The sequence below is a fragment of the Acomys russatus genome, chromosome 11 (genome assembly GCF_903995435.1).
Source record: "Acomys russatus chromosome 11, mAcoRus1.1, whole genome shotgun sequence".
In the NCBI taxonomy this organism is placed as follows: Eukaryota; Metazoa; Chordata; class Mammalia; order Rodentia; family Muridae; genus Acomys; species Acomys russatus.
This window is the reverse complement of record NC_067147.1, coordinates 29639974-29663728: the sequence shown is the minus strand read 5'-3', so window position 1 is coordinate 29663728 and position 23755 is coordinate 29639974. Positions and strand designations below refer to the sequence as shown.

Genomic DNA, 23755 nt, shown 5'->3' with positions numbered 1-23755 from the left:
AGGATGAGGCCTGAGCACTCAGATGTCACAGTCCCTTCACCTACACTGTTGGAGAGGAAACTGCCCTAAACGATACCATAAATACAAACCTAATAGTAAAGCACTGTAAAAATTAGGAGTAGTGTTTTGGCACATGGCACATTTGAGTCCAAGTTTGTTTTGTAAAATATGTCTAGAAGTTCTCATGTGAGACCAGGAACATACACAATTGTATAAATGGTTGTATGAGCGAACTAATTAGAATCTACATACCCTTTCCTAGGGCACACACCTCCACTCGCCTGAGCCAGGTGTCTGCATGCGTACTCCCACAACCCACCCTTCACAGATATTGCACAAGAACCATTTGACAACACACACACTGGTGCAGTCAGACAAAAGTCCGAGCTTTTCCTTCAGTACTTTCTTTAAGCGTTCTGGTTGAACATTCCAGATAAACTAGATGACCAGTTTCTAGAAAAGGATGCTTGCCATCTCTCCTTGGTCCGTAAGAGTCAAACTGGTACCAGTATTAGTCATTTCACCTTTGTTTTCAGCATTTAAAATTCAGCAAAACCTGTTTTTGACATTTCCCGTGGTGTCCCTTCAAAAACAGGAGAAGCTTCGTCTAATGTAAAAAACTAGAGTGAGTCCACAGGGCAGTAATTTTCCAGCAGAGGGCTCTGTCTACATTGTGAGAAGCGCAGCAGAGCAACATTACAATGTCAGCTTCAGATTGCGGTGCGAGGCGTGCCAACACACTTGGGGCTCCTGACGAGGTGCCCTTCTCAGTGAACTGCAGGGTGCCATTCAGCCTTTCTCTTCCTCACCACAACTTAGGGTATACTACAACTGCTGAACGGATTTCTGGTTTTCTTGGTCCTTTGTTTGTTAGGTCTAAGATTGATGACATCTCCACCGTTCAGGGAACTTGAATTCTGACCCAAGTGACTTCCAACGGACGTATTAAAGACACCTGTATAAATTGGGGGGGGGGGGGGGGAACAGAATGACTGATCCACCTCAAAGTCACCTGTTACATACATATTATTTATTAGTAAAATTAGATATATAATCAAGTACCTCCAGTTGTCATTTTCTATTGTACTGGAACAGAAACATTTTAAGCTAGCAACGCAGCTTTTGTACTGTCAGTGCTGCACGGCCACTACCCATCTCCACTGACTCTTTGCATCCTGAGGCTAAAACATCACAATCAAATTGGTCCACAGGTAGAATGGCACGCGAGAAGAAGCGAGGTATCTCCACTTTGAAATGTGCTATGCACAGAACAGAACCTCTAACCTATGAGCTGCCGAGCATCTAGACACACGCAACTCTGGGCATAGACACCATCAAGGAAACGGCGTCCGAGACCAGTTGCTGCCCACGGGAAGCTGCGGTCTAATAGGTGATAACACAATATACAGGTAAGTAATCTCTATGACAGTAACCATCTTGTTGTTCTTGTTTCTGGAGACGGCACCTTTTTATGTAGCTTTGTCTGACCCTGCTATCACCATGTCCAAGCAAGACATACTATGTTCAATGCCAGCAAGTAAACATGGACCCGGTGTAGTTCAAAGGAAGGCCTAACTGCACAGTTCCTACAAAAGGAAGACTTGTGGACAGGAGGTGGGGGAGGGGGAGCATTCCTCCCTAGTGTGTGCAGCAAGCCGCTGAGGCTAAAGACTGCGATGAACAAGGTCACTGCTGTGGGAAGCGAAAACTCAATAGTAACAAAACCCTTCAACAAGAGAGCTGAGACAGACAGGGCTCAGGGACCATCATTCTAACAGTTCTAACTCAGCTTTCTTAAAGAAGCGAGTGCACTGCATACTTAAAAAGTAAACACAACAACAATAAATGGAGTAAGTACCAGGTAAACACACAGGTGGGAGTTTCCCAAGCACTTACCGATTTTGTTACTACTTGAGTGCGTCTGTTCTGGATCTTCGGTTATTTGTTGTTTGAGTTTTTGTAGGTGTTTCTCAGCCAAGTATTTAAAAACTAGAATAAACACACACAGCCAGTATGACTATGCAAGCAAATCTATTTCCATACTGCAAATTTTATACTTACTATGTAAGTTTAAAATTACATTAGATTAAATGCATATGACTTAAAAGATTTGACTTTTAGAGATCATTTGAGCAGAATCTGAGACGAGATCGAGTGTGCCTTGTCCACACCAGCTTTGCCATAACCTGACTCATCCTTTTGTTTTTGTTGTGAGACAAGGCCCTGGCTGTCCTGGACTCACTCTGTAGACCAGGCTGGCCTCAAACTCACAGAGTGCCGTCTGCCTCTGCCTCCAGAGTGCTGGGACTACAAGCGTGCGCCACCACCACCCAACAACCTTACTTCTTCAAACTAGAAAATACTGAAGAAATGTTGATGCCTGATGGAATCTCTACTGTGGTGAAATAATAAAACAACTCAGTACCTTCTAGAAGCTATGCATACACACATAGAAATACATAGCTGTGTATATTCACACTTACACCTTCCACTTTTTAAATAGCATTTCTTTCAGTTCTCACTCGGTGTGTGTGGCACAGGTGTGTGTGTGTGGGGGGGGGTGGGGTTGGTCATCTCTCTCTTCTCACTCTGTGTCCCAGGGCTTCAACACTGTCACAACTAGCAGTGAGCACCTTCACTGCTGGCTATCTTTCAGAATTTTAAGAGATATGAAAAAACAAAACAAAACAAAACAAAACACCTGTTTAAAAAAGCCACTACAATCTCAGGAGTTTCTACAAGAGTGTCAAGCGATCACGACTATAGCGTGAATGATTAAGGACGCTTGGAACAGAATTATCTTCAAAGTTAATGTGATGCAGTAAGAGGAAAAGCTTGCTCTTAGGCCGCTTTGAAGGACAATTTCTAACTAAGCACAATAGAAGTGACATGTAAAAAGCCTCACACGTGTTTTGTTGCAATATTTGTAAAGATGCAGTTTACCTTCACTCACGTTTAGGTCTTCCTTCACAGACGTCCTGTAGAATCTCAGCTTCAGCCTTTTGGCCAGCCCCTCAGCCTCCTCACTGCAAGTCAGTTAAAACACACAAAGCAGTAAGGTTCCTGCTGAGAGGCTCCCAGCAAGTTACTGTTCAGAAGTGTCTAGTGAGTGACACTGGAGAGGGAGGAGGGTGTTGAGGGAGGAGGGTGTTGAGGGAGGAGGGTGTTGAGGGAGGGTGTTGGAGGTTGGCGGGGAAGGGATGTACTGTCTTCTCTGAAGAAGTCTGACTCCCCCCCCCCAACTAAAATAAAAGAAAGCTGGGTGTTCAATGCTTGAGCAGAACGCTCATCTTCATTTGTGGGATGACGTCTAATCATCAGCCATAATTGTGAATAATGTGCCATCATTTCTGTAAAGTCACAAAACAATTATATATTCCTTTTCTTTAGAGAATGTCTTAATGTGGGTCTGTCGCCATAGCTGTTGGCAGAGTGCTAATATAACGTCACAGGCCTGTAAATTCCAGCACTTCAGAAGTAGAAAGGTCAAAGTTTCAAGGTCATCCTCAGTTACAAGAACTGGAGGCCAGTCTGGGATAGACGTGACCATGTTAACAACTTATTTATCTCTACCACCACTTGAATTTATTAACCCCAAGTCACAAAAAACATGTGAGCACATCAGGGCCCACACTGGTTAAGAGGAGACAAGTTTCTCAAGGGCTCTGTCTGTAGACTTACCAGGACTTTGGTTGTCCTACTCCAAAATGGCTCCCTGGGGGCCCCAGACTCCTGATTTGCATTCCCTATTTAGCTCTCCCCACCCTGTAACCTAGGCTGGCGGTGTCCAATGAAACATTTCTGAGAGGTCATCGAGGTCATTATGGTCCTTTTGAGGGAACAGCTGCCATGTTGTAAAAAATATGGAGAACCCTCAAGTAGAAAACTCCACATGAGGAAGCCACCTACGAGCAGACCCTCTGCCAGGTGTGCAGGACAAGAATCCAGCCCCAGCATGCACGAGGCTGAGGCCTGATGAGTCTGCATTCACCTGGAGAGGACTGAGCCACCCAGCCTGGGCCACAGAGCCAGATACTCTCAAAAGGCAAAGCAGGAATGAGAGCGAGAAAAAGAAAAGTAAAAAATAAAACAAGTGGGCTGGGCGTGGTGGTGCACGACTTTAATCCCAGAACTTGGGAAACAGAGGCAGGTGGATTGCTATGAGTTTGAGGACAGCCTGGTCTATAAAGCAAGTCCAGGATAGCCAAGGCTACACAGAGAAACCCTGTCTGGGGTGGGGAGGCGGGGGAGGGGGGGGAAGCAAGTGTTTAAAAGCTAGCATAATGGATAGATGGATAGATGAAAGTCGGGATGATAACTCTTAAAATTTTTGAGGAAATGGAGACCTGGCTCCATGGTTAAAAAGAGACAGCTCAGTGCACAACTGTAAGGACTAGAGTTCAGATCCAAGCACCAGCTAAGAAGCTGCGTGTAGTCTCATTCACACCTGAAAACTCCAGAGCTGCTGTGGAGACAGGAGACTCACTGGGGTCTGCTAACTAAAGGCTGGAAGTGGCTCCATGCTGGTGGAGAGACCCTGCCTCAAATAATGTGAGTGCCCCCCACCCACATTCGTGTTCACGTGCAGTCTTGCTCTCACACACACACATTTAAAACTTTCTTTAATTGAGCTAACAGTTCTGAACATACAGAACAACATGGAGCCAGACTTCCCTAAACCTACCCATACAGAGATCTACTTACTATAGACATTAAACACCTAGAGATCCTTTGCTCTCTGCCTTCCCTTTTTAAAAATAATTTTTATTTAGTTTTATTTTATGTGCATTGGTATGTAGGTATCAGATCCATTGGAACTGGAGTTACAGACAGTTGTGAGCTGCCATGTGGGGGCTGGGAAATGAACCCAGGTCCTTTGGAAGAGCAGCCCATGCTCTTAACCACTGAGCCATTGGGCCTTCTTGTGTAGCCCAGGCTGGCCTGGAACTTGGGCCAGTGCCTCAGCCCCCCGTGTGCCAGAGTCTAGGTGAGCACCATGTGGGAGAATCACGTCAGCCTACCTACTATCGCCTGCCCGCAGCACCTGTAGAGCTCTTTTCAGATGAGTGGCAGGTCTCTATTTCCACCACAGAAAGCAAGAATTTCGGAACAAGTCGTGGGGGTGAGGTTGGACACAGAAGACACAGAAAAGAGATGGGGGGGGGGGGGGGCAAGGACTGTAAGTCATCTTACTTTTTGATACACGAATCATCCAGCAGATCAATCTTGTTTTGCACCAGCACAGTTGGGATATCGCCAACTTCTGCTACTACTTTTTCCCTCCAGCTGGAAATTGCTTCAAAAGATTCCCTGTCTGTTGTAGAAAATACAAGCACACAAGCTTGGGCTCCTGCAAGGTCACAAAAGAAAACTGTCACCACGTTAGCAAGGCACCCGTTTGCAGGGCACGGGCAACTTCCACTTCCTCAGAGCGATCTGCACTGGGCCAATACTGAACACACATTTTAACAATCTGCTTCTGCTTTGGTGAACTTTCACATTAAGAAGCCCAGGCTGCTATGAAGAACGAGTGGTTCAAGTGTCAAAGTAAACTCAAACAGGACACGGTACAGTTAAATATTACACAGTATGGCTAAAAGTCAGGAAGGACAGGGAAGTGGGGGTGGCATGCTCTTGCTACAAGCCTCACGGTATAATCTGTGATCTGCTCATAGCCCAGATCTCAGAAAAGCTCAGTTATTTGAGAACTGAAGGTCCAAAGAAAACATGGCCTCCCTGCAGCTGTTAGGAACGTGATAGAACCGGCAGAGACCAAGGGAATGTCAGAACAGAGGGAGATGTAATGTTGATGCAACCACTGAAATGACCTGGGAATAATTAAGCAACTGGCGGACACTGGGCCAGGCGGATACTGAGTCAGGCACAGCCTCTACCTGTGTCCCCCTTCCTGTGGGACAGTTGCAGAGGCCTGTTCTGTGCCAGTTACTGGTATACCACCATCTCTGGCAGGTTCCTCTTTTTGTGCGTCAAGGGATTTTTTGTTTTTATTTGTGTTTTCTTGTTTCTGCAGTGCCTTGGGTTTCTTAGGGCATTCCCAAGAGGACCTGGTAAATACTTAGCCTCCTGAGGCAGCTACAAGGCTCTTTAAAGGGACTGGACCTAAGTTTCCTACAATAATAATTAGCTCCTATGTTCAATACAGTAACCTCAGGCTATTGAAGCCCCCTCGTCCCCAGCAAACCCTCCCCGCTTCTACTTCTTTCTATGATCACACAAATAAATCACTGAGTCTGGGGATGGCACTTAAGGAGAAGACTATATACAGAGCCATAAGAGAAAACTGGAGTCATCCAGTGTGAAAAAGGAAAGTAGGCCGGAACACAAAACTCCCCACAAACACACCAATAAAAGCAGGACCACCAACACTGACTCTGAATAACAAAACCCTAAAACCATCTTAGTCTCTGCAAAGGGAGCAGTAAATTGGGCTCCACGCAGAGCAGTTCCCCTGACAGGGAGCCTGACAGACCAGACAAGTCATCTAGCTTGATCTCTCTGGGACAGGGACAACCTACCCTGAAGAACAGTGGCTGGCTTCCTCCCTCAGGAGCCCCTCTGCCAGGGTGGGGCATCAGGCCCCTGCCTCAGCCAGGCTGGGGTTTTAACTGGCTTGATGTAGTACAGGTTTGAGCAGGTGGGCAAGGCTGCTGAGGGTTGAGTACAACCACCACGCCATACCCAGAAGTCAGAGCCACACAGCTCTTTCCATCCTGCCAGCTCTTGAGCATTCCCCACCCTTTTGGGTGATGTGCCTGCACTCTGATGGGGTGGGAGTGGGGGCCGGGCTGGGGCTGGCGCTGGGGGGTTGATACAGATGATTCTTCCACAGCTGAGCACTCACTTACTCAGCACTTGGTCCATTTGTGAATGCCTATATTAGCCACCAGCCAGAGAATGGAAGCAGCTTCCAACTATGTTGGGAGCAACACACACCTATGCATATATGCATAAGCAATTAGAAGGCAACCTATAGCATATCACTTAACAAGTCAACAGTAGGTTTCCCACCAAGGACCTTCATCTCCTCAGTCATGGCTTCTGGCCAGGTTTATAGTAGCAGGTATGCCTTGCCTCGTGAAGCAGCTCCATGCGCAATCACAAAGATGTTGGTTGCCCCCTAACTGTCATGCCACTATTGTACCAGTGGGCACATGTTGCCAGGCATGACTGTCCTATTGTACATATAGGGTCCAATGCTAAATGAGACCGCTGACGTCATTTCTCCTCTGAGAACCTGCACAGTGCCCCCAGCCCTACAAAAGTTAGCTATCTGGGATAGTTTCCTTGTGAGTAGTGGTTGATTCCTGTGTTTTTTTATCCAATGTGAGCGGAGTCTTCAGCAATAAGTTCTTACCATTTGGAGACAGTGGGAAACAATGAGAAATGGCAACCACCTGTGCTGTTTTCGTACCTCTGGGGCTTCCCTGACGAGAAGTATCTTTTGTCCAGCACTGAGATTTTCGCTAATAAAGACCCCCTGAGGACTTAGAGGACAAAGTGATGCCTTCTTAAATTCTGTGCTTATGGAAAAGCTGGAAGATTTGGCCACTTTGGTGAAATGGAATATAGCAAGGGCCTCACTTGCCACCTTAGCAGATCAACGTTCAAGAACTATTATGAGTGGAAAAAGACATCACAGCCTAATTAGGAGCTTGTAATTAAAATTGTTCTGCCTCATACTAGCTCCTCCATCTTGAGACGAGGCCTCTAGTAACTACTGTAAAAGGCCTGGACATTTCAAAACTCTAAGAAACTGAAGTTGATGCTCTCCCCAGGAGAACACGTGCCGCTGAGAGACCTGGAAAGAAAGCATCAGCCTGGAATGCGGCTGCTCTGTGGAAATGCAGAGTTGTTCCTTTTCTCTTAGTAATATCCTGGGAGAAATAGAGATCACTATTAACCAAGAGGAAGCAAAGTCCTGCTAGACACCAGAGCTGCTCTAAGTCCCTCCATGTTCAAAAGCCTGTCCCTCAGCCTCCCCTTGGCTCTTCCAAGACAAACCTGTTGCGCTTCAGCTGGAGAAACTGTAGGGTATCAAGTCTCCTATCAGTGACCCGTGTCCCGTCCACTGTTAGGATGGGACTTTTCAGAAACATAAAATGCTCAGAGCTCCTTTCTTAAAAGGGAAAGACGATTTTAAACTTGGGGGACACTGCCACCTATGAAGGAGTCGGAAGATCTCTCTAAGAGGAAACTGGCAGCCTTCCTTCATAAGTACCATAGGAATCGTGGGCAAAATCCTCAACAGATATAGGACAGATAAGGCCAGCTGCCCTGGCTGAGCTAAAAAGAAGCCCCAATGGGAATCAAGCCAGTCACAGAGGGAATCTGAGGAAAGGGGTTATAACCCTTGCACAGCCCTTGCAAAACTGCAGTACAACAAGGAAGCCAAAAGGAAGAGAGTGGAGGTTAGCGCAGGAGCAGAACTCCAAGCCATAGCTCAGTGGTGCCTTATGCCCACACCTTGTTATCTACCGGTCTCTAAGAGCGGCCTGTTTTTCCATGTCAGTCTGCTAGAGCGCCGTTTTTAGCATCCCTGTAGAATTGAACAACCAGTATTTGTTTGCTCTCACATGGGAGAATCAGCAACACACATGGCTTATATCATGGGGACACACTAAAAGTCACACACAATTTTCTCAAATTCTAAAGTCTGGTTTCACTGGGTGAAACCACACACAGGAAAGAGTCCATCCAGCTCACGATGACCACTCTATTTCTGAACTCCTCCTTCAGACTCAACAGCTGGCACCAGGACACAAAAGGGCACCCGGCAATAGAAGGGCTGTGGTCTCAGCTCCCAGGGCCTTCTGTGATTAGGTCTTCCAGCCAACTGGCATTTAATTCTGGAATACACCCATTACTTTACGGACACCAGAAAAAATGACCTCCTGGAGTACACAGCATTTCCGGAAGCCTGCCCCAACAATAGCTCACAATATACTTGAGATAGTCTATTTGTCTCAAATACAACCTTGTGTGATACTTCATGGGGCACAAAGAGTCTCTCTACCAAATGACCATCTGAAGCGTGGCAATTACCCTTCATCCAAGTGCCTCCAACACAAGAACATAAACATGTCTTAGAACTAGTCTTCATGTGGTCCCATTTGGCTGACGCTTTCTTTTGCTGGAAAGCCACTGCCTACCAGTAGGGGGGAAAAATGTTATAGAGAATTACTCCTTGGGGCATTCCTGCAGACCTGCATAGTGGCTATGGAACTCATTCTACTGTACAAGTTTTTAAATCTATCTGTAAAATTTGGCCTATTATACAAGTGATTCGCATACTCAATCCTCTGGACTGGCCGAGTGAACAAATGGCACTGTAAAAGCCAACTGGCAAAGTTAAAGCTTTCTCTCTGTCCTTGGCTCAAACAGAGCTCTCCAATTAGTTCTCTTTTTGAAATAGTCACTGGGCACCCTACAAAAGTGCATGAAGGGCTAAATAGCTGTCTCTGCTGACAGGAGACATTAGACACTGTGGTAGTAGACCTATAAAAAGATAATTAAAAATTCGTAATTGATTACAAAATGTTTCCACCATGAGCTCCTAGGACATAAACAAACAAACAAACAAACAAACACACAAGCAAGCCCTGAATGAACTAAGATTCTGACCTTTCGACTCTACATCAAGGACCCCCTTCTGTCTCTTCAATTGCTTCTGATGCTGCAACCCTTCACGGTGAGCTGGGGTTCCTATTTCCACCTCAGACATGCAGCACCTCCTCCTGATGTCACATCCGTACCCCAGAAAGGCTGGCTGGTCCCTCCTTCTACTGCACCATCAAATAAGGGCCAGAGACAGGCCACAGAAGCCTAACTCAGGCCCTTTTAGAAATTCTCTGAGAATTTTAGGATATACTTTAGTATGTTCCCTTCAATGATAAAAAATAATGTGGCTACTGAGGACTTGAGTGATGTCCTGCTCTCTTTAGCCATGCTTCTGTTGTGCTCACTTCTTACCCTAACCTTCCCATAGTACATGAACGAAGTCTTTTTTTGTTTGTTTTTTTGTTTTGTTTTGTTTTGTTTTTCGAGACAGGGTTTCTCTGTGTAGCCTTGGCCATCCTGGACTCACTTTGTAGACCAGGCTGGCCTCGAACTCACAGCGATCCGCCTGCCTCTGCCTCCCGAGTGCTGGGATTAAAGGCGTGCGCCACCACGCCCGGCGAACCAAGTCTATGCTTGAAATAAATCCCAATTTCTCACTACCCCCAGGAAAGGGCTTTTTATTCAGTATAACTTGGATTTTTTTTTTTTAAGTCCCTATTGTAAATCTTATACCAAAGAGAATTCCCTTTTGACTATCTCTAGTTTCAAACTCTATAGCCAAGACACTAAAATAAATTCTCTCTCCACTTTTTTGTTTTTCTTTTCTTTTTCCTTTTCGAGACAGGGTTTCTCTATAGCCCTGGCTGTCCTGGACTCGCTTGGTAGATCAGGCTGGCCTCAAACTCACAGCGATCCACCTGCCTCTGCCTCCCTAGTGCTGGGATTAAAGGCACCACGCCTGGCTCCCCTCTTTTTTTCAAGGAAACTATTTTTAAGGAAACTATTTCAGCTGGGCCTAGCCAATCACCACTTGCCATCAGTACTGGAATAATAAGCCACATTAAAAGGATGTTCATAAGGATGTTCTGCTGATCACTTGCCCAGTGAATGTGGCCTGCATCTCTCACAGTACTGTACCTGACCAAACCTACCAATCACATGGTCTCTCATCCATCGGAACTAACTTGGTGGCCTCAAATGCCGAGAAACATTCCCAGCACCTCCATGGCGGCTCAGAACCACCAGGACCTCCAGTTCCAGGTGCCCCTTTGGCTTTCTTTTTTTAAAATTTTTTTTAGTTTTTCGAGACAGGGTTTCTCTGTGTGGCCTTGGCCATCCTGGACTCCCTTTGGCTCCCCTTTGGCTTTCCTGAGCACTGCATACATGTGGTGCACGTACAGAGATGCAGGCAAACACTGTACACATGAAATAAAAATGAATTCAAGAAAGGAAGAGGGGAAAAGAAAAATGCTTGTAAAGGAAAATGACACATTAAAAGAATGATTTAAAAATACTAGACAACTCCCAGCCAAGGGTGGGAAGGAGTGTGCTTGAGCACAGCACAGCCAGACCACGAACAACGGTAACAGAGATGGAATCTAGGAGGTAGCCAAGGGCAAACGGGCAAACTTCTAATCGCAGAGCTTAGGACTAATGGTCTATGGAAATTATAGGAAAAATAACAGATGGAGTTTGTAAGAGCCCATGTTCCCTAAGTGAATCTTAAAAGTACTAAATAAAACTCACTTCTGTCAACAGGAAATGGACGGAACAATACTACAAAATTACTCCCACTGGAGTCCTCCTTCCTTCCATCTGTGTAAAATGAGAAATACGATTCTGGTATGCTTGGTTGTCACTGTAGTGGCCTCTTGCTCCCACCCTCAGCAGACATACCTGGTCCACGGGGAAAGGACAATTCTGCTAAGAAGGAATTAAAGAGACGCTGTATTGTCATCTGGTTTCTTCTGTAATGTAATTTTCCCTTTACTTCCCCAAACTGGAAACTAGTTCAGGATCAAGATAATAGCACAGATCGAGTTATTTTCCACAAATAAGAGTTACAGTAGCTTAGATACTGCAGACCAATCTCTTCTAAAGTCAGAGCTAGCCACTTCGCATGCGGTGAGCTACTGAGTCCCAGTGGATAGAAGGCTGGAATTACAGGACAGTGAACTATTTCAAGGGTTCCAAACAGCAAACAAAATGTTCCATGCAGTATCAGTGACTGCAGACACAGAGGACACAATCAGATTTTCCTGGTTGGTTAGGATGCCTGCTTTCCCCATCTGCTGCCTTCAGTTGATGATTCTACTATTCCATCACGTACAGTATTATGTCAGGTACAGAGGAGAAAATGAAACAAAACAAACAAACAAACAAACAAACAAACCAACCAAAAACAAAAAAGCAGCTGGAACTTGAAGTGCCCCAGGGACTCCTTCCTTAATGACTTTTCCTAGCATCCCTTTCTCTTTCTCTCTTTTCTTTTTTTTAGATTGTTTGAGACAGGGCCTCTCTATACATATCCCTGGCTGCCCTGGAACTCACTATGTAGACTACACTGGCCTTGAACTCACAGGGATCTATCTGCTTCTGCCTCCAGAGTGCGGGACTAAAAGCGTGAGCCACCAGGCCTGGCCATTCCCTTCTCTCACAGATTCTCTTTTGCCTTCTCGGCCTCATCTTGGTCAGATGCTGGGAATGAACATTCTAGTGATGAGAGACACTTAATAGTTAATAAAACATTTGACACTTGCCTTGTGTATACTAGAGGGAAGAAACACAAAAAACAAACACTGGGTATATCAACCTTAATCCAGAGTAGACACCATTTTTCTTGGAGACAGGGTCTCTCTATTCTCTACATAGCCCTGGCTGCCCTGGAACTCACTACTTATAGATATCTGCCTGCCTCTGCCTCTTGGGTGCTAGATTAAAGGCAGAATCCACACCAGCTACAACCTTACAAATTAACAGCCAAAGGCTGGGCTACTTCCAGACTTCTCTATTAATCAAATTTATATACCTTCTTTGTGGCTTCAGCCAATTTGAAACTGCTTTTCTGTTTTCAGTGACCTTATGGAACCCCACAGGAAGCACAGAGGGATGCCTCTATGTACTCAGTGCGCCTCCGTGAACCTGGACTTACTCAGATGTAAGTACAGGAGCTGCCACTGTTCTTGGCTTACTTCAGTCTGTAGGCTGAAAAATGCTCGCCTTTGTGGTTTACAAAAAGAAGCTCAACCAACCAAGTAACAGCAACTCCCCACTTCTTGACACTTTCATGTAATTGTATAAATAGTTACTTTACTGTGCTTAGCTTTTAACAGACATCTATTCATAAACTTCAGACTGCTTTAAGTTAAAATGATGTATTTACAGAACCCAACGCTATTTAGAGCGTTTTAATCCAAGGGAAACAGTAGAAAGTAGTTTAAATATAGTGTTTGCAATGCAAGTAACAACATGACGGCTGCTTTTAGTTCTGGAGAGGAACAGAGAAATGGTGTGGTCTGTGCTACGGCCTGTGCTTACCTAATAAGTGCAAGACTAGCCAAGCTGAGTGGTTTAATGCTGTAATCTCCACCCAGGAGGCTGAGGCAGGAGACTCTAAGAGTTCGTTCCTAGCCAAGGCTTCAATGCTCAGCAGCATCAAAGCATAAAAGTAAAATAACAAAACCCAAGTCTTACACAATTATGGAGAAGAAAATAAGCCTGACGCCCACGTTATCTGGAAGGAGGCACCAAAAAAACTGATGGGCCAGTTTCTAGTTGATTCTGTCTCCATGGGCTATAGGCATCACGTGACTTTAAGGTGGGAGAACTGTCCAGAGTACAAAGCTTTGATTCTTTCCAGATCTCTAAAAGGTTGCTGAAGTAGAACTTTTAAAAATCTTCTAAAAATTAACCTCCTTCCCTCTCTGTTTCTTTCTGTCTGTCTCACTTTCTGTGTCTGTGTCTGTGTCTCTCTCTCTCTCTTGAGACAGGTAGACCAGGCTGGCCTCACATTTGCCATAATCCTCCTGCTTGCCTCCCTGTGCTGGGATGACAGGCATGTCATCTCTGGCCAACACTGCTTTGTTATTACTGATGTTATCCTGGTTCTGGGGCCGAAGGCGGGGCTGGGTGTGTCAGGCAAGCACTGTAACGAAGCAGCAGCCTTCCCCCACGGTCTGTGCTTCTGTTCTTGCTTTAAGCTCCTGCCCCGACTTCCCTCTGATGCACTGTGAGAGAAAATAAACCCTTTCCTCCTAAAGTTATGGTGCTTATCAGGGCAGCAGAAACTCTTAAGTAAGACACCAAAAGAGCAGTGCTCCTTTATCTAGACAAACGGACAAGTTTCACATCTTACCTCGATAGTAGGCCTTTGTTATCGCATCAAACTCCTCTTGACCTGCAGTGTCCCATAACATCAGCCTGACGTCTTCATCATTAACTCTGAAACAAGAGATGCATTTATTCCATACAAAATGCAACAGATGTATGTATGTTTTTATTTTTTAAACCAAAAGTCTGAAAGCTCTATTGTTGGTTTCACTGAAAGTCAGAGCAAAATCATTTCAAATGATGAGCTGCTCCCCACAGTGGAAGTGCAGCTCAAACATTACACTGTGTCTGCTGGTTTTCTCCACAACGACCATCTGAGACAGCGGCTCTAAGGTCAGCAGAACTGGAAAGAAGAATCCCTTGGGAAGATCATTTTCGCCTCTTACTACACCATTCTAAATGGGGTTTGGTGTCCTAGCAATGAGATGAGGATAGGGAAGGAAGCAGCCTGCTTGATAGACCTCTACATGGAGGAGGAGGAGGAGAAGAAGAAGAGGAAGAAGAGGAGGAAGAAGAGGAAGAAGAAAGAAGAGGAAGAGGAGGGGAGGAGCAGCAACAACAACCTGCCATGCAGTTGACTATCACTATGTGGCGCTGGAGATCAAAGCCAGGACTTGTGCGTGCTAGTCATGTGCTTTCCCCACTGCTTTCCAATGTTATTGTGAATTTTAGATTAGCGATGCACAGCCACCCGACTCCTGGAGAATGGTCAGGCTCCAGAGCACAGGCATGCTGATCCACACCTGCAGTCCCAGCCCTGGATCCTGAGATAGAGCAACCTTGAATTCGCGCTGTGTTATAAGACATGGTCTCAAAGCAGAAAGAAGATGCTACTGGTTTTCCCATTAACTGATCAACATTTGACCTTGCTCTGAGTGTTTCTATTAAATAGTGCTTGGTGAGCTCATGCCCAGCAGCCGCAGACGGAGAGCACTGTAACTGCTCTATGAACAACACCTCTCTAACACAGTGTCTTTCTCCCTGAGGCACACAGAGCCTCCTGCACTACAGCTGAAGCCATGTGAGACAGCCAAATCATCGCCACAGTTGAAAGTGTGAAAAACGTGGTACTACACAGAACACAAGAGGAAGGACACGTTTATTGTGTCAGGGCAAAAACAAGGAGGATAACACCTTATTTGACCACAGCTGGGAAAGCATGTGTTGGACAACCTGGATGTTTTTGTCTATCCAATGTCTCTCCTTTATGTATCTAGTAAGTGACCACAAAAGCAATGACTCTGTTGTTACAGATATTTTTAGTAAGTAGGGGAATCTGCAAATACAGATTTGAGTGAGGGCAGGAGTATGGTACACTGGTTAAGAGCAGGCACATACTGCTCTTGCAGAGGCCCCACGTGTTCTTCCTGGGTCCATATCAGGTGCTTCACAACAGCTTGTAACTAACTCCAGGGGATCTGTAGGCATCTGCACTCATGTGCACACGCGCCCCCACCCCTGCAACACTCAGGTGCACATGCCCCCCACCCCTGCAACACTCTGGTGCACATGCCCCCCACCCCTGCAACACTCAGGTGCACATGCCCCCCACCCCTGCAACACTCAGGTGCACATGCCCCCCACCCCTGCAAAACTCATGTGCACATGTCCCCCACCCCTGCAACACTCAGGTGCACATGCCCCCCACCCCTGCAACATTGAGGTGCACATGACCCCCCACCCCTGCAACACTCAGGTGCACATGCCCCCCACCCCTGCAACACTCAGGTGCACACGCCTCCCATCCCTGCAACACTCATATACACATATCCCCTCACCCCTGCAACACACATCACTAAAAATGAAGCCTATAAATACTGAAAATCAACTAATATTCAAAATATTAAATTATGTTTCAGATCCAAGTACAAAATACAAATATCAAGACAAAATGAGTCCTCTTAAAGTGTGTTTTAAGAAGGCAAACACAGACATACCACAAAGATATACCAAGGCAAAGCAGAATCAAGACCACCATTATCTCTGCTGCAAGTTAGCAAGTGGCAGGTGAGTCAGGCACAGCATATAAGAGCCTTGGAAGCTTGAATGACAAAAGGCATCACTCCCGAGTGTCTGAGCATCCAACTGGATTTACTGAAATAGGAGTTTCTTTGGGTGGGCAAATCTAATGCCCCTAGCCCTATCCTCCCTTACTTCCTTAAGATAAAGGTACATAATTGTATTTCTGTGTTCTATGTAGTGTTGTTCAGTTTTTAAGGGAAACAACAGGTGTCAGGGAGAGCAAGTGTAATTCTGAAAAATTAGAAGGTGGAGGCAGGAGGATCAGGACTCAAGGCCACACTTACCTACATGAGACCCTGCCTCAAAAACATTTTTAAAAAAAGAGGCATCCTAAACAAAAGGAGCCTCTAAGAAGAAAACTGTAAAACAACTGGAATGTTCCTTCTAAATAACACAGCAGGTAGAACTCAGTTGAGTCCATTTGTGGTTCAAGTCCCCAAGGTGTTACTAATAAATACAAAGCACACAGAAGTGAGATGGGAAGCAGAAAAGAGGAAAAGGGAACACATTAGGGGAAAGAAAAAAGAGAGGCAAAGATTAAAGTACACAATAAACCAAATAAACCACCAGCCACAGAACCCTGACAACCGTTGCAGGCCTGGCATGACAGCACACACCTATGATCTTCGCACTGAGGAGGCTGAAGAAGATGAAGATAGCAGCTTGGGCTACAAGAGAACCAGGCTCAAAAATATAAACCTATGGGTCAGGTGCAGTAGCTGAAGCCTGTGTAATGCAAGCACCCGGGAGGCAGAAGCAAGCAGATTGAGAGTTTAGGGTCGTCCTTGGTTACAGAGCAAGGTCAAGGCCAGTGTGGGCAACATAAGGTCTTGTTTAAAAAACTGAACAAAACAAAAACCAAGAAAACCCAAGAGCACTCACTGCTGCATGAGCCGCTGCCACTTGCCACCTGGCTTGGATGATGGCATGGCCATTTCTCTTAGATACTTTACAAATCAGAAGCAGAGGATGAAGTGCCAAATACGTACTGAATCTGTCGCTCCAAGAAGTCAACACCAATGGTCTTCTTGTAGTCTTTCGTAAAGATGCCTTTGCAGTATCTCTGAATCATACTTGACTTTCCAACTGCCCCATTTCCTACGACCACCATCTTGATGGCCACTTCCATATCTTCCTCCAACATTTTTGAAACAGAAATGGGCTCTGGACCAGCTCTAATTCCAGGTGATCAGATCGTCTCTCTCAAACCTATAGTTAAAAAATGAAACTGTTTATATCAAGAATCACGTAACATTGCAATAAGCTGTCTGTAAAACTGAGGCTCCCTTCCGTTCCACTTTCTCCTTTGTTAACTTCTGAAAGATAAAGACCTAGTCGCACAATTCTCTCTCATAGAGACAAAGACTTGGCAGTGGAGCTGAAGAACTGAAGTTATTACTTAGCCTCTCCAAGATGCAGTTTCCTGGCAATAATATCCATCTCACAGGGTTGATGACCAAGGATGCACATAAAAACCTTAGCAATGAGTAGGCTCCACATGCAAACACTCATTTTATGTAACACAAATCCCACAGAAGTGTAACAACAAATCCATTAATAGATACAAAACCTGAGACCTGCCTTTCAATCTGAAAGATATCTCTTTTTTAAAAAGCGCCCCACAGAAAGGTTTTGTGGTCTAATATACAGTCAGGTGTCAGACTGAGCTCCTGGTGAACTGTTTCAGGGTTCGAATTACAGAGAGTGCTGCACAAGTTACCTAAAGCAACAAAGTCTTTGGTTTGAGACCAGTTATACTTTGTCAGACAATCAAAGTAATAGGATATGCCTATGTTTAGAATATGCAAAGAATAGAGTATGTTTTACATTAAAAAGAGTGCAAAGACAATTTCCTGTACTTCTTAAAATGACCAACCCACTTGGGTAAACTATTTTAACTCCCTTTATTGGAATCCCATCACTACACACACTGACGCTGAAATGCAAGAATACTCCTAAGCCTTTAAAGTTGTCCCAGGTACTTCATAAATTTGCATGGTCCTAAGACTTTTCTAGAAGTCCTTGTCAAAGAGGGCCTTCTGTGAAGATCTAACCATACATGATCAGAAACCTCAGAGCAGTACCCTTTGAATCTAGTTCTGAAGAGAAGCACAGGCTGGGTACGGCTGCGCAAACCCGCAATGCCAGCAGCACTCAGGAGGCAGAGGAAGGAGGATCACCACAAGTTTAAAGTTGGCCTGGTCTACCCTGAGACAGTGTCTCAGAAACACAGAACCAACCAAGAAAAACCAGGAAGCAAAAAAGGGTGCAACTTAGCCTTCTTTCCCAGAAAAATACCTGTACTGTCACCTCTGGCCTCCACTGCTACATTCATACTTTCCTAAGAGGGACAAGTAGAGTGAGGCCAGCTGTGCTCCCTCTGGGGTTCCTCTGTGCATTGGGCTCTCCACCAGAGCACTGCAGGCAGGATGTCCTTCCTCGAAATCCTCCTTTCGAAGGTGTCAAACAGCACTGCAGTCTTAACACCCTTCTCTTCAGCCGTCTCAGGAACTTCCCCCATAAATCTCTCACACTGCTAATTCCATCTTGGCATTTGCTTGGACGCTCTCCCCCACGTGATTTTATAATCGAGTAAGTGTTAAGAGCGATGAGCCTGTGCTAGTAACTGCGGCTGATGCTGGAATCTGAGAACTTTAAAGGGTGGTCATGATTGGATCCTGGGCTCTGAGAGTACAGTTTCCAGGTTCTAGGATGAAATCAAGACTTCAACTACCAGCCTCTTACTACCCTGAAGTTCAGGAGCAAATCTAAGGCTAGCAGGTGTGGTAGCAAGTGCCTTTATTCCAACCCTCATCCTGCACTTCCAAACCACTGTGGGAGGGAGCTGGAGAGCTGGCTCAGCGGTTAAGGGCACTGTCTGCCTTCACTGAGTTCAACTCCCAGCAACCACATGGTGGCTCACGACCATCTATAGTGGGACATGATGCGCTCTTCTGGCCTACTGTGGGGGTACACAGTGAGCTGTCATCTCAGAGAACAAAAATAACAATGCGATCTGCAACTCTTACCAAGATCTGACCTCGTTCATCCAGCTGTATTTCACATTGGCTCACTTTCGGGAAGTCAACTTCCTTTTCTCTAAACAATTCTTCACCCTAGAAGTTGTGAAGTTCAAAAAAAAAAAAAAAAAATCAATAATAATATCAGGAACAAAAATGAGCCATCTCTCCAGCCCTATAACAACTCTATTCATAATCACTTAAAACTGAAAACTACCCAAATATCCTTCAATGGATGGATAATATAATTGCAGATATTTCGCACATTCACCTAATTATTTAGACATATATATAATGCTAAGTATTATATTTTATATATAGCTATCAAAATAACCAACATGGCTGCATCTTGAATCTCAAAGGTGTTATATATTTAAGTCACTGAAGTAAGCAATTATTAACATCTCAAAGTGTTACACTTAAATGACGTTCTGAAAACAGTAATTTCCAGGAAATCAGGGATAGGAGGTATGATATAAAAAGACAGCACGAGGTTTTAATAGATACTAGGGCTGGTTTTATATCCTGACTGTATTAGAAGTTACATGAATTTAAAACTCTCCAAATGGTTAATTTTTTTAATGTGGAAGTTTAAAAAATAATAATATTTAAACAAAGATGTGAAAATTGACTGTAGCTCCTGGCATTACTGTAAAGATTCTCAGAAACTAGAGTAAAAACACTGCATCCCAGCATTGAAGAGGAAGAGGCAAGTGGATCTCTGAGTTTGAGGCCAGCCTGTCTACAAGGCAAGCGCCAGGCCAGCGAAGGCATCATAATGACACCCTGTCCCAAATCACACACACACATATAATTTTTTAAAATGCATCATAATAATTATCTTCTTAGAAAAGCACAATTCTAAGTTTAATTAAAAACTAGCAGTAATTATAAATATCTATCTATCCCTCTCAATTTTAAATCACTTGGCAACCAATGCAACCTCTCGCGTCAGCAAAGGAAAGGAAGGGTTAACTTGCTAATGAAAGGGTAGCGGGTTTGTCTCTGACGTCGAGTAACAGCCCGCACTTTAGAAAAAGCACGGGAATTGTTCTACTCGGGAGTCCCGCAGCTCTGTGCGGACCGCGCCCGCGCCAAGTTCTCACACATTCGGGCTCCTGCTCCTGGGAAACCACGGCGACGATCTGCGAGCCGTGGCACGGCAACGGAGCGGTCCAGCGGTCCACGCGCGGGCAGTCCCCACGCCGACCGGGAGCGGAGCGCCGTCCCCGCCCACAGCCCGGGAGCCCGCAGCCCCGAGCCGAGCGAGGCCGCGCAGGCCGCAGCAGCCGCACTCACCTCCTGCCCGCAGCCCGGAACTCTCGGCGCAGAGCCCGCAGCCCGGACCCTGGAACCCGCAGCACCGAACCCGGAACGCACAGCCCGCCGCACCGAGCCCGGCTCCTCCCCGCGGACGCCTCGCGCCCCCGCCGCTCTTTAAGAAAGAGTATGGTTTCTTGAGAACTTTATTCGTATCCTGGTTACCTGAGCCACTAGCCGAGGATTCCTGACTGCGGCGGGGATGGAGGGCGCGCCAGACTCCCGCCTGCCGCGATGAAGAGCATGCGCCACGTCGTCTGCGCATGCTCCGCGCCAGCCCCGCCCTGCGCTTGCCAGGGAAGGAGCGGGTTGGGTTTGTATAGCCTCAGGCCTTGGTACCCAAGGAGACCCAGGTAAGCAGGATGTGCAAACCTACTGAAGGAGCTCCTTGTTTCCCTACGCGGTGCCAGGCTTCCAGGCACCTCAGAAATCTGCCACTAACTGAGACGCACCTGGTAGCACGCAAGGGATAAAGTGAGAGAGAGAGAGAGAGAGAGAAAAAAAAAAAAAAAACTACAGTTGTTGAGTGAAGACAAATCGCATACAGCTTGCAGGGTATGACTGGACAAAACAGAAAAGCCTAAGATGGTTAACAATTCAGAGAATCGAGCCGCAAAGGAGAAGTTTCCGCAAAAAAGCAAAAATAAGTTTGCTTCAAAGGCGGTGTGGTTGCACGTGTCTGTAATCCTAATACCTGGAAAGATCGTGGCTGGAAGATCAGAAATTCAAGGCCAGCTAGACCCTGTCTCAAAATAAACTTGCTCAGTTGCTTCTGTATACTTCAGAATAAAATAAAACAGAAAAAGGTGCTATGAAATACCAAGTGCAATAACTGAATTTGATTGTGACGCTGGAGCGCCTCCTTTGTAAAACAAGAACCGGGCCTGGAGAGATGGCTCAGCGGTTAAGAGCGCTGACAGCTCTTCCAAAGGACCCGGGTTCAATTCCCAGCACCCACATGGCTAGCCCACAACTGTCTGTAACTCCAAGATCTGACACCCTCGTACAGGCATACATGCCAATGCACATAAAATTTAAAAGAAGAAAAGAAAAACAAGGACCATTTGTTACAATTGTGTACCCTTTGACCCCAGTTCCCTGGGCACACAGCTGATAGGAACTGTACTCATAATGAAGAGGCAAACAGGTGTCGGAACACCCATGGCTGCATCTGTCCTAAATGTCCCCAGATAGAAATAACCCAAAAGACCATCAGCAAACTAAGATACCTTTCCACTGTGTAATGGAACCACTGCACAGAGAGCAAAGGACTCTTCAGACTGTAACCAACAGCACGGAAAACGACAGACACAGCTGAACATAAAATTCTAGATAAAAAAGTACACGTTGCATGTTAAGTCCGTTTTTTTTCCTTCCTTTCTGGTTTTGGGTTGATTTGTTTTGTTTTTTGAGTCAGGGTCTGGCTATATACCCGAGGCCGGCTAAGAACATGCCATGTAGCTAAGGTTGATGTTCAACTCACCACCCTCCCATGCCAAACCTCTTCAGGCTGTGCCATCATGCCAAGTGTTCGGTTCATTTCTGCTGTTACTTCAAAAAATCTCGACACTAGTGTTTTCTGAACTAAAAGGGTTTGTGCAGCCATTACAGATGGGGGGAAAAAAAGACCTGGTCCAGGAAGGAGCCCCGTGTTTAGCAGCAGAGCTAGTCAAGAGCATCTTTAAATGAAATTTTGACAAAGAAAACTTACATTGGCCATAGCTAAGAGGGTCTATATGAACCACTTCTTGTTTCAATGCCATCTTTTCTTTTTCTGGTTTTTGTGAAACAAGGTTTCTCTGTATAGCATGGGCTATTTTTGAACTCACTCTGTAGATCAGGCTGGCCTTGAACTCAGAGCTCTGTCTGCCTGCCTCTGCCTCCTGAGTGCTAGGATCAAAGGCCTGTACCACCACTGTCTGGCTTGCTTGAAACCTGTCTTAAACAGAATGCTGTGGGCATTGGAGTCCTAGAGTTTTGAGTCCTGGTTTCAACTTTCATTCAGGAATGTGGAAGAGTCTTGGCTTGGTTCCATAGCAGTTGGCTGTTAACTTCCCTCGCTGCCACTTGCCCAGACCTGGGCCCACTCCATCCTCTGGTCTTTGTAATTAAATATAAGACATCCTGGAAAATTTCACTATAAAGAACAAGATGGAAAGATTGAGATGCTGGAAGTCAAGGTAGTAGTTCTGTGATGTGAAAGGAATTGCGTTTGGGAGAAGGGGCCTCCTGGGTGCTGGGAAGATAATCTCTGTTCGTCTGCAGCTCAAGCGCTACTCTCATCCATATTTTTCTCTGTATGAGAATTACACCTCACATATAGTAATTTTTAAATGAAAACTTTCAGGTTTAAAAACTAGATTACTTGTCCATGATAAAGATCATTTTTGAGACATCAATGCCATGTCACCAGTAAGTTTAGCTCCCGGATCTCGCTGGAAGTTCTTACCTTTTGTATGAAGTAACATTGGAATTTACTAAGAAAAGGGTTTAATATAAATGGGCATGAAGAGAGAGAGAGAGAGGCTGAAAGAAAGGATAGTGTGATATTGGTTTTAATTGTCAGAGTGACAGAACCTAATTGGGCCTCTGGGTGCATCAGTGAGGGATTATTTTGGTGCCATTAAAACCCCACCCACTGTGGGTGGCACTATTCCCTGACTGGAATTCTGGCCTATACAAATAGACAAAGGGAATGGAGCAGGACGTGGCATTTTCTGCTCCGCATCCCAGATGGATGATGCAATGCACCAGCTGCTTCAAGCTCCTGCCTTTGATTGAGACACCACAACTGTGAGCCAAAAATAAACCTTATCGCCCTTAAGTTGCTTTTATCACAGCAACAGGAAAGGGACTAGAACAGTATTGTCAGTCATGGTGACACACTCCTGTAATCCTAACTCTTAGGAGGCAGAGGCAGAGACAGAGGCAGGAGGATTGCCTCAAATTTGAGGCCAACTTGGTCTATGTAATAAGTTCCAGGCCCAACAGGACTGGGCCTTAAAAAGTAAAATATTAAAGAAGTAAGTACATAATGAAAGAAAGCGATAACGTTCCATGGCCTAGAATAGTGAAGGACTTTTCAAAATGGAGTCTTGAAGTTTTTGTGTGTCATAAGAACAGAAACGTCTGATTTTGATGGCTGTGAAGTTGTATAGCTTAAATAACTTAAAGGATTGAGTTAAATGCTTGAGGGTTGGTTTAGGTTTTGTTGATTTTTGTAAATGAAATCACAAGGTGGGCTCAAGGGTGCATTTGACAAGATTACAGGCTGATGAGACAGTGACAGGTTAAAGGGGGGTCTAAGAAAACCCTATTATACCAGAAACAATGATCCTTGCTTCATAATAAGAGCACTGGAGACTCATAGTAGCATAGGCGTGAGAGTTTGTATCACAAATGTGCAAGGCTGAGTGAGCATGCGCCTAGAATGGCAGGTACACTGTTGAGTGCTGAGAACAGTGTTTGAACACAAACAGATAACC

The 23755-nt window shown here is 45.3% G+C and overlaps 1 protein-coding gene across 3 annotated transcripts; it reads right to left on the bottom strand.

The window, feature by feature from the left end:
- Positions 1-20503, bottom strand: Rab23 (RAB23, member RAS oncogene family). 3 transcript variants are annotated; one of them, XM_051153017.1, is made up of 8 exons: positions 20250-20503; positions 18960-19046; positions 16920-17139; positions 13934-14019; positions 5194-5350; positions 2944-3026; positions 1897-1989; positions 1-955 (listed from the first exon to the last, which is right to left on the bottom strand). In XM_051153017.1, exons 3-8 carry the CDS (start codon positions 17072-17074, stop codon positions 816-818), a joined length of 714 nt encoding a protein of 237 aa, XP_051008974.1. In that variant the 5' UTR covers positions 17075-17139; positions 18960-19046; positions 20250-20503; the 3' UTR covers positions 1-815. The 3 variants fall into 3 exon arrangements, with proteins under 3 accessions (XP_051008974.1, XP_051008976.1, XP_051008975.1); XM_051153019.1 differs by lacking the exon at positions 20250-20503 and adding an exon at positions 20057-20162; XM_051153018.1 differs by lacking the exon at positions 20250-20503 and adding an exon at positions 19877-20043.
- Positions 20504-23755: the final 3252 nt, after the last annotated feature.